The 11,938-nt window shown below is 44.8% G+C and overlaps 1 protein-coding gene across 1 annotated transcript in view; it reads left to right on the forward strand.

The window, feature by feature from the left end:
* Window positions 1–11,169, forward strand: part of LOC124285665 (splicing factor 3A subunit 1-like) — a 28,178-nt gene extending 17,009 nt beyond the window's left edge. The window contains 7 exon segments of the mRNA XM_046721938.1: window positions 203–477; window positions 2,011–2,153; window positions 2,405–2,631; window positions 3,142–3,350; window positions 8,954–9,055; window positions 9,480–9,551; window positions 10,724–11,169. Coding sequence (XP_046577894.1) covers window positions 203–477; window positions 2,011–2,153; window positions 2,405–2,631; window positions 3,142–3,350; window positions 8,954–9,055; window positions 9,480–9,551; window positions 10,724–10,825 — 1,130 coding nt within the window. The 3' untranslated portion in view covers window positions 10,826–11,169.
* Window positions 11,170–11,938: the final 769 nt, after the last annotated feature.

Raw genomic sequence — 11,938 nt, forward strand, 5'->3', positions numbered from 1 at the left:
GCACTTGGGATACGATGACATGTGTTAACAAAGTGAGCCTGCCCACCCGATCCCATTGGTCGCCTCTTACGACAAGCATGGGTGATCAATTCTAACCCAGATCTTCACGGGTTTGCTTGTTTTTTTTTACACCACAGTTTAACATTTTCACATAGCATGTAGCTAATTGTACTTGTGACCATGGTGATGACGATGTTTGCAGCACGCCCCGTCACAGCAGAGGGTGGGCCAGACCAGTACATGGTGTCACCCATCACAGGGGAGAAGATCCCTGCCCACAAGGTGCCAGAGCACATGAGGATAGGGCTGCTCAACCCCAAGTGGATGGAGGCGAAACAGAGGCAGATGGAGGAAATGAAGGAACAGGAGGAGGTGTACGCTGCTGGCTCTGCCATTGACACCAACCTCAAGCAGCTCGCAGAGAGGCGTACTGATATCTTTGGTGTTGGCACAGAGGAAACACAGATTGGTAAAAAGGTAATGTCTATATGGAATTACTGTTTTGTTTAGAAATTGGTATATAGCTGGGATACCTAAAGTAGCAGTCTGCACTACCAGTGGGTTTCATTTAAGAGGTGGGAACATTAAAGTCAGATCAACCCAAGATATAGGTTAGAATTGATCTTCCGCAACTCATGCTTGTCATTAGAGGCGACAAACAGAATTGGATGGTCAAGCCCGCTGACATAGCTGATGCATCTCAAGGTATCCCAGTTGTAATACATTGATGCTTGTTACTGATGTCAGTTACTGGATTGTCTGGTCAAGCTGGTCAAGACTTATTTACAGACCACCATTATATAGCTGGACACTTGCTGAGTGCAGTGTTAAACAACAAACCAACAAAATGGATGCCTGTAATAGCCAGAGTTGAACTTCAACTATTAACATTATCCTGCAAATGCTTCTGCACTGTGTCTGATGGACCTTTTGTCTAAATGCAAGCTGTCTACACCTCCCCATTCTGAAAGTAAACACCTGCTGCAAGTTCAGGGTTTGGGTCATAGATCTTCACAGTACTTCACTTTAACACTTTGGATGGAAGAATCTACCAACACTAGACAATCTAGATAAAACAACAAACACATGGACTTCTGTTTACTTAGTGTAGCATTGCCTCCTGTAGTGTATGTAGCCTATTGGGGAATGGAATCTGTCACGTTATAGAAGTGAACATGTCATATTATGTACTCCAATACTAATTTGGTCAAATATACATAGTTCAACAATATATTTGAACAGTTCATAGTAGATTTTCAGACTATGGTACATTCTTATTTTTGTGTCTGTGATGCTCTCATGCGCGTGATGGAGATTTCAATGTTTGAGGTGTTGAACAGAGAGTTGAATCAATATTACCTGCAGAAGGGCTATGACAGTGTAGGAAAGATGTAGAAAATCTAGCCTGTCCACAGGACTGGCAGGTCAATATTTTTACCAGTCCTGCCAAAATCTAGCCTGTCCTCCAAATATAAATAAAACACCTTCGGCAGTAAATATTCAAAAAGGTTATAATCATTATATATATGTCATTGGTTTGCTAAAATTGACCCGACATGAGGACGGACTAGATATTTTTTTAACCCGTCCTCCACAAAATTCACCCGTCTCGGACGTTGGGACGGGCTATCTTTCTACACTGGCTATGATTGTTTGGGATTTGCACATGGTGCAGTTCACCACAGACCTTGAACCAAGGTACTTTCAGTGTCTCTCATTACACAGTAGTACCATTGCAGTGTTCACGAATGGTGTTTCAGAGTAACAGGACATTGGGTCCTGTAAGTTTCAAATGTCTGTCTGACCCATTGGAAATTGACAGGACCAATAGAATAAAATTAAACACACATTTCAGATTTAATGTTTCTTATAGTTGGCATTGAAATTATTAACAAACATAAGATTTATAATATACATCTACGTAGCCCTTTGAGGTGCTTTCATGGTTAGTGTGAGGTTGATGTGAATCTCCTGTGTCTAGCAGTTTAACAACTATGTGCTTTTATACAGATCGGAGAGGAAGACAAGAAGGAGCGATCGAAGATTGTGTGGGACGGCCACACAGCCTCCATGGAGAAAGTGTCACAGAGGGCAAGGGAGAACATCTCTATTGAAGAGCAGATTGCCACCATACACAAGGTCAAGGGACTGCTGTAAGTACAGCCTTCTACTGGTATTTGCTGTGATGTTTGTTGTCTTTGTGGCATCTGGAGCTATCAGTATCACCTCTAATACAATATGATGTGATGCCTACAAGATACTTAGTATATGAATAATCTTATAGAAGAATTAACTGATTAAAGAAAAGTAACATGACAACCCAAGCCTGTAAAATGACAGCTGTGTGCATACTTGACTTGTTTTCACCATAGTCATGACCTGTTTCCTATATAATGCTACTCAGGCCTGATGAAGAGAAAGAGAAGATTGGACCTGCCATGCCTAAAGCAGGTTCTGCCCCACCACCACCTCCTCCCCCGAAGTCCGCTCCTCCACCCCCAGGTTCACAGCCAGGACCTCCCCAGCCTCCCAACAGACCTCCACCCCAGCAGATGCGTGTGTCCCATCAAGTCCCCATGCATCCCCCGGGAGGAGTGATGGTCCTGCCTCCCAGACCTCCGATGATGATGGGTGAGTGAGTTCATGCAGCTTCTGCTGTCACCAGAACACTTGGTACAGCTTATGTTAAATAGCTTGATGCAGTTATGTCGGATTATTAGCTCAACTGGAGGTATGCTAAAGCTTGACATCTGTCATTTCCCAGTATGTTTAGTAAGCAGCTGATAACACAGTTTGTTGAAATTACTTTGATAACAATCCCAAACTTTGAGATCTATGTTACAAAGTCAGTTGTAGGTGAACTGCCATTAGACCATGCTGGGTCAAATGTGACTGACTGTCACTGAGCAGTATCTATATATGTGTGTTTTGTCCAAGTACAGTTTGTTTCAAACGGAGACTGAGTTTTTACTGTGTACGGGTCATACATAGATATCGGTCTTGTTCAATAACAGAACTATCACCCAATATGAAGAGATGGCCACAACCACTGCTTGGAGATCAGTTCAGGAGTATCTGTGTGAAGCTTCAACTGGTGCTGTAGGTACATGTGTGATAACAGCTTGTGTTACTGTGTTGTAGGCATGCGAGGGCCCCACATGCGACCACCAATGGGTATGCATCCTGGCCCCCCACAAGGATACCCAGGTCCCCCTGGGCCCCCAGGCCCTCCTCATCGCCCTGGGCCACCACCCCCACCATCCGGTCCCATGGATGACGAACCCCCCAGCAAGAAGCAGAAAACTGAAGACAACCTGATGCCTGAGGAGGAGTTCCTCAAGAAGAACAAGGTATGCCTCTACAGAAGACACAACAAACATTCATATCTGATAGGCACTGGCACATCCTTGATGGTTGGTGATAATTATAGCATAATTATTTGTGTCACAATACATTTCAATTTCCTGGTTTTGATCATTGCACTTGATTACCAATCAGAGTTATCTGTCCTTGATCCGTCACTTTTCTACTTATTTCTCAAACTTATGTACATTGTATACAGATATGTTGCTTTTCAGGAATTATGTCCTTCAACATTGTCTTATTAAATGTTCTTGATGAATGAAAGTTCACATGCATATTACATGGAGATTACTACATTGGCAAAATTTTAGTTCACTTGACACATGTTGGTACTTTGTTCCACAGATGGGGGCTACAAAACATATTCCGGCAAAAACATTCTGCCTATTTATTTTGTTGTTTCATTGCAATTGTTGAGGGTGATGACAAGTATCACTCATATATTATATGTGTACAGCTTGGCAGATATGTACACAGCTATCCTGACGATGGCATGAGGTGAGGTGAGGTGAAATTGGGTTTAACGTCGTGCTTGAGAGATATTTCGCTCATATGACGACGTGCATGCGTGTGTATGTGTATGTGTGGCTGCTTGTACTAGCCCAGACTGAAGCTGGTTTTATAGTGCTAGCCCACTGAGATACCATGCCGCAGTGAAGCATGAATATCCCACTCAGATACATTATACTGACTCCGAGCCGACCAGTCCTTGCAGGGATGGAAATAACCCTAAAATTGCAAATGTACTCCGGTACAGTGGCACATGTAAAATCGCTTGCCCTGATAATTTTTCCACTATATCGGACGTTTTCTTGTTGATTTTTTAAATAAACAACATAATTAACATTGGAATATCAACTGGACACTGGTATAGTGTGATATACAAATCTGCTTGCCCGACAGAAAAAACACTGGACTCGGGCTTTGGGCAAAGGGTTATTTCCACCCCTGCCTTGTACCCATTAATGCCGAGTGCCAGGCAGGGACCAACAAGTACCATATTTTAACATCTTTTGGTATGATGCGGTCGGGGATCAAACCCGAGACCTTCAGCTCACCGGGTGGACGTTCTAACCACTACACCGCTCACCGGGCGGACGCTCTAACCACTACACCACGGAGGCGGTGACGATGGCATGAGGAGCCATGAGGACATGTACTTCCGTGTTGTCATTTACATTTTTAGTCATTTGGGCAAGTCAAGAAGGGATCCTGACATCATCTGCACTGGTTGAAAGGAATCTGTGGCTTACTTCCTTCGTCTGATTAGGTTGAAGTATCTGTATGGCTTTGTGACCCGTGAAGATGCGGGGTAGCATAGGTCTTCAGCAATCCATGTGTGCCACAAAAGGCGACTATGCTTGTCGTAAGAGGCAACTAATGGGATCCCTGACTTGGTTGACACGGCATCGGTTCCCAATTGCACAGATCGATGCTAATGCTGTTGATCACTGGATTGTCTGGTCCAGAATCGATTATTTACATATAGCTGGAATATTGCAGAGTGTGGCGTAAAACTAAACTCACTCACTCACTCACTTTATAGCATTGCAAGTGTGGGACATGTACAAAGGCTGTAGCTATCTGAGCGCGCACACCATTGTGTGAGCAGGACTTCACTTGAATGCATTATGACACAGAAGGACATGTATCCATGTAGACCATGCATAAGTGAGCCATATCCAGCCAAGAAGTTACAGGATTGAACCAGAGGGACCAAGAGAGACCATGTTTGCCTTCAATATTACCCTCACATGGGCACAATGTGTGAAGCCCATTTCTGGTGTCCCCCGCCGTGATGTTGCTGGAATATTGCTAAAAGCGGCGTAAAACCAAACTCAGTCAGTCAGTCAGTCAGTCAATATTACCCATATAAAGATCAACAGAACACCAGAAGCCAAAGTTCAACTAGAGGATGTAGATCACGTTTCACATAATGGATTCTGTCAAGACAAGATAATGAAATGGACAAAAATCATCAGTCTTCACTGAGAATGTGAGCCCAGGGAATTAGAAATTAGTGTGTTTACATTCTTAGATGATTATTATCTAACAAGTAAACCCCCCAAAATCAGGAACAATATTTATCAACAATTTCATCTTCAAACATACTTTCCATGAGTTTTTAGGAAATGGACTTAAAACGGCTCATGTACTTGAAATAAAAAGCATTGTGGTTCTTCGTTACATCTGTAGCCTAGTGGTTCACTCACTAGCTTCCAGGTATAAGGGATGCTTGCAAGTCTCCCTGAAATGTATTCTGAAGAAAGTTTGTGCTGAGACATTATTGTATGAAATGAAGTTACTCTAGGGCTAAATGTTCAAGCTCTCCAACCCGAGGGACTGGGTCCTCCTTATCCTCTCCAACCCGAGGGACTGGGTCCTCCTTATCCTCTCCAACCCGAGGGACTGGGCCTCCTTATCCTTCTCCTCTCCTAGGGACCCAGGGGACTGGGTCCCTCCTTAGGGACCTCCTTATCTCCAGCCCGAGGGACTGGGTCCTCCTTATCCTCTCCAGCCCAAGGGACTGGGTCCTCCTTATCCTCTCCAACCCGAGGGACTGGGCCTCCTTATCCTCTCCAACCCGAGGGACTGGGTCCTCCTTATCCTCTCCAACCCGAGGGACTGGGTCCTCCTTATCCTCTCCAACCCGAGGGACTGGGCCTCCTTATCCTCTCCAACCCTCGAGGGACTGGGTCCTCCTTATCCTCTCCAAACCTGAGGGACTGGGTCCTCCTTATCCTCTCCAACCTGAGGGACTGGGCCTCCTTATCCTCCTCTCCAACCTCGAGGGACTGGGTCCTCCTTATCCTCTCCAACCTGAGGGACTGGGTCCTCCTTATCCTCTCCAACCCGAGGGACTGGGCCTCCTTATCCTCTCCAACCCGAGGGACTGGGTCCTCCTTCCTCCAACCCGAGGGACTGGGCCTCCTTATCCTCTCCAACCCGAGGGACTGGGTCCTCCTTATCCTCTCCAACCCGAGGGACTGGGTCCTCCTTATCCTCTCCAACCCGAGGGACTGGGCCTCCTTATCCTCTCCAACCCGAGGGACTGGGTCCTCCTTATCCTCTCCAACCCGAGGGACTGGGCCTCCTTATCCTCTCCAACCCGAGGGACTGGGTCCTCCTTATCCTCTCCAACCCGAGGGACTGGGTCCTCCTTATCCTCTCCAACCCGAGGGACTGGGCCTCCTTATCCTCTCCAACCCGAGGGACTGGGTCCTCCTTATCCTCTTCTCAACCTGAGGGACTGGGTCCTCCTTATCCTCTCCAACCCGAGGGACTGGGCCTCTTTATCCTCTCCAACCCAAGGACTGGGTCCTCCTTATCCTCTCCAACCCGAGGGACTGGGTCCTCCTTATCCCTCTCCAACCCGAGGGACTGGGCCTCCTTATCCTCTCCAACCCAAGGACTGGGTCCTCCTTATCCTCTCCAACCCGAGGGACTGGGTCCTCCTTATCCTCTCCAACCCGAGGGACTGGGTCCTCCTTATCCTCTCCAACCCGAGGGACTGGGCCTCCTTATCCTCTCCAACCCGGGGACTGGGTCCTCCTTATCCTCTCTCAACCCGAGGGACTGGGTCCTCCTTATCCTCTCCAACCCGAGGACTGGGCCTCCCCTTATCCCTCTCCAACCCAAGGGACTGGGCCCTCCTTATCCTCTCCCAACTCCTCGAGGGACTGGGCCTCCTTATCCTCTCCAACCCGAGGGACTGGGCCTCCTTATCCCTCTCCAACCTGAGGGGACTGGGTCCTCCTTATCCTCTCCAACCCGAGGGACTGGGTCCTCCTTATCCTCTCTCCTAACCCGAGGGACTGGGTCCCTCCTTATCCTCTCCAACCCGAGGGACTGGGTCCTCCTTATCCTCTCCAACCCGAGGGACTGGGCCTCCTTATCCTCTCCAACCCGAGGGACTGGGTCCTCCTTATCCTCTCCAACCCGAGGGACTGGGCCCTCCTTATCCTCTCCAACCCGAGGGACTGGGTCCTCCTTATCCTCTCCAACCCGAGGGACTGGGTCATCCTTATCCTCTCCAACCCGAGGGACTGGGTCCTCCTTATCCACACTAAGGCAGGGCCCTGGAATCCAGTCAGGAGACCAGTGACAAATATTAAGATACTGCTTAGTGGCTGAAGAGATATGGCAAATGAATAATAGCTTCACCAATAACTATCTGAGAGATGTCTCTGTGGAGGATGTAACAGTTGGGACCACACCATTCCAATCGTCAATACAATTGTTTTCAAGATGTTTACCTTGTGTTACACAGCATCGCATTATATATTCTGAGGGATTGGTCTTCAACGTGGGGTTCCAATTCTTCTGGTTTTTGCCAGATATTTTGCATGTGGCATGAAGCATGTTTGAGTAAGGATGTGACAGATGATACACTACTAGTGATCTGCACTGGTTACAAACACTGCTAGCTGCAGGCCTTGCCCCCAACTGTAGGAGCACTGATAAGCACTGCAATATGTAGTGACAGGATGTGTTATGTACTCATCCTGATACCCCAAGTCTCAGGCCGGCCTGTCCGCTTCCCTTTGGGACATCAAGCTACATGCTTAGAAGCAAGAAGGCATTGGGGCATCAAGGACAGATAGCTCTGGTAACCAATAGCAATAGGTGCCTTGATAGAGAAGATGCAAATTGTCATCTTCTGTGTTATGTGTTTAAAGTGAAGAAGGAAATTGTATTGTGTGTGATAGGTATACTAATATTATGCATATCCACTTCTTTGAGTGGCATTTTAGAAGTTGGGAAGTACAATATAGAACACACTTTATGGATAACAACTTCTTTTTATTCGCGAGTGCGACGTTTCGATACAGATTATTGTACCGTTGTCAAGCATAATGGAACATGATGATGATGGTTTGGGGTTTAACAGGGAACATGAAGAAGGGGAAGTATATATATGCTGGATGTAACAATGTAACAAAGAAAACAACATAATTGGCTAGGCAGAAAGCTGATGAAGCCAGAGAGTAGACAAAGGACAGGCGCGGAAGCCAGTGATGCACAAATAATAATGAGATGTTTATACAGCAGAGTTTATACAGTAGATTGGGCTTGGTGGATGAGTGCATCATAAGCGGATGGAATGAAGTATCCTTGGTCTCGGTTGATGGTGGGCTTTTGGCGTTTGATGTGGATGGCTTCGGTGAGCTTGCGTTTAGTGCAGTCTGTTTGTTTGTTAGAGAGAATGGTCATGTCAGACCACTCTATTTGATGATTGGGGCTTGCTTTGATGTGGTCGGAAATGGCTGATTTGCTGTCGGAATTGGTAACAGAGGTCTGATCATTGGCTTTCCACGCCTGTCCTTTGTCTACTCTCTGGCTTCATCAGCTTTCTGCCTAGCCAATTATGTTGTTTTCTTTGTTACATTGTTACATCCAGCATATATATACTTCCCCCTTCTTCATGTTCCATTATGCTAGACAACGGTACAAGAATCTGTATCAAAACGTCGCACTCACGAATAAAAAGAAGTTGTTATCCATAAAGTGTGTTCTATATTACGCATATCCAAGTAAGACATTGCTGTAAATTTATGAACTGTATGTATTACATGACTGTTGTTTGCAGGGTCCAGTTACAATCAAGGTGGCTGTGCCCAATGTGCCAGACAAGCCTGAATGGAAGCTCAAGGGACAGAAGCTGGACTTCACATTACCACTCACAGATTCCGTAAGCTACACTAAGTTACTTGACCAAATGACTTGAAGTTACTCATGTATCCATAAGATGAAAGAAATGACTTGACTTGAGATATTCACAAATTTACATTACATTTACTAAAATAATTTATAATTAATAATAATAAGTCCATTTATATTGCTCTAAATCCACACCGGCAGCAAGCTCATAGCGCAGACAGATTATGACCTGAGATAACCCAAGCTGCCTGTGAGGCGCCAGAAGGTTGATAGTCACATGACTTATCATCCCACTGGGTACCCATTTGCTGCTAGGTGAACAGACAGAATAATTGTGTGACATAAATAAACGCCACTTTTCTCTTTCTTTCATCAAACTGTGCTGTTCTCTGAATGAGTGGAAAAGAGTTTGACCTTATAGAAATCAGTGTTTATGAGTGTTGTTTCCTGTGCAGGTGTCTGTGATCAAGGCCAAGCTGCACGAGACGCTAGGAATGCCGGCTGGCAAACAAAAGCTGCAGTATGAGGTGAGTCATCCATGCTCCTGCATTAGAAACAAGAGATATGTCTAGGGTTCAGCAAACACACAGGTACCTCTTAGCTGCCTCATTCTCCGAAACAAACAACATAAAGTTACCTCTTGGGTGCCTCATCCTGCACAACAAACATACAGGTATCTCTTAGCTGCCTCATTCTCCGAAACAAACAACATAAAGTTACCTCTTGGGTGCCTCATCCTGCACAACAAACACAGAGGTATCTCTTAGCTGCCTCATTCTCCGAAACAAACAACATAAAGTTACCTCTTGGGTGCCTCATCCTGCACAACAAACACAGAGGTATCTCTTAGCTGCCTCATTCTCCGAAACAAACAACATAAAGTTACCTCTTGGGTGCCTCATCCTGCACAACAAACATACAGGTATCTCTTAGCTGCCTCATTCTCCGAAACAAACAACATAAAGTTACCTCTTGGGTGCCTCATCCTGCAAACAAACACAACATAAAGTTACCTCTTGGGTGCCTCATCCTGCACAACAAACACAGAGGTATCTCTTAGCTGCCTCATTCTCCGAAACAAACAACATAAAGTTACCTCTTGGGTGCCTAATCCTGCACAACAAACACAGAGGTATCTCTTAGCTGCCTCATTCTCCGAAACAAACAACATCCTCTTGGGTGCCTCATTCTCCGAAACAAACAACATAAAGTTACCTCTTGGGTGCCTAATCCTGCACAACAAACACCTACCTGGTGGGGGCTAACTATGCCAGAAAGTTGCTAGCTCACAAAATATTTCACTAGCCCGAAATTTGAATGTAGACACGTGTTTCAACATTAAGGTGCTAATATGATGAACTTTTTATCAGGCATTAATCTTGCATGATTTAAGTGTATTATGACTTAAAAAGCCAGAGAGAGTGATATATTTACAAAATGACCCCATGAAAATTTATCAGCCAGTCGGGCCAGTGACTGTGGCGATTTACTGGCCGGAGGCTAGCAGACCAGTGGCTATTTCACACACTGAATGGAGGTACCTCCTTACACAACAAGCAACATGACAGGTGCTTCATTCTGTGACACATACAACAAGTTAATATTGGATGTAGTTTGACTTGAGTAAAGGGCAGTTCATGGCCATTAAAAGTTTAAAAAGTTACTTGGTTTTATTTCATATTATCTACTTGTTTTGCAGGGAATTTTCATCAAGGACTCCAATACACTGGCTTTCTACAACTTCTTGAATGGTGCTACAGTGTCACTGGCTCTGAAAGAAAGAGGAGGAAGAAAAAAGTAACTCCTGTGTTAGAATATTCATTGCTTCACCTCTGCAGCAATACCAAATTTGTCCCCAGCAATATGGGGCAGTGTGGGCAGGCTTGAAGATTTGGGTGCCTGTCATCGTATCTCACAATATCAGTCATTGAGGTGTCTGGTCAAGACTTTACCAGCTGCTACCATAGCTGGAATATTGCTGAGCATTACACAACATGCATATGTCATATAATAGAAGCCTTTTTTTAATTATGACACTGTATGTGCCATCATGCTTTCACCATGGAAATGATTACTGTGCTTAGTCATCCAGAACTCTGCTGTCTTGTATAAATAATGCTGGTGAGAATAAAATGTACAGCCGTTTTTATCATTTCTTCATTAACATGTCGAGGGAATAACATCACTAGAAATAGTGTATCAGCATGACCTATCTTCCTGGGCCCACTTGCACAGAACAATCTTTGCGCTACAATTATTGTAAATCCGTAAGATCGCGATCTTTGGCTTCGGCTACGATCGCCATCCACTTGCACAAAGCAATTGTGTAGGCTAAGATCATTGTAAGTTACAATCGAAACTTACAATTGGTCCAGACCAATTGTAAGGAGCTAAGATCATTGTAGTCTGTGACAAAATGACATTCAAGTCAGTGTTGGTGTTTCACGCAAATAATCATCTTTACGTTTTGAAATATTTTTTGTTTGCATAAAACTGTGGTTCGCCTCGACACCTCAACAATACGGAGATTGCACAACAGACTTAATGTCGGATATATTGTTATTTGCTGTAGTGAACCACATAACTATCGAGTCGATATCACAAAGTACTATTCCCACCCAATTCAATGTTGGAATAAATGTGAAACAACATACCTTTTGGATAATCAAGGAAAGGATAATAGCGAATGGTGTCCGCGTGCGACTAACAATGGCCATGGCCTTTTCATTAAATCAAGAGCAGATAATTTTAGTTTATACGCAAGATGGGAGTGGTTTCCCTTGACCTATGCCGTTGCTGTCGAGTCTGTCATGCCCAATTGCAGAGCTCAACATACTTATATTTCTTTTTGGTCATGGAGTGATTTTGTCTTAGTTCATCATTAAAGAAATCTACAATTAGATACAAGTTAACA

This window comes from Haliotis rubra, unplaced genomic scaffold, assembly GCF_003918875.1.
Source record: "Haliotis rubra isolate DU_JTF1 unplaced genomic scaffold, ASM391887v1 Scf365, whole genome shotgun sequence".
NCBI lineage: Eukaryota > Metazoa > Mollusca > Gastropoda > Lepetellida > Haliotidae > Haliotis > Haliotis rubra.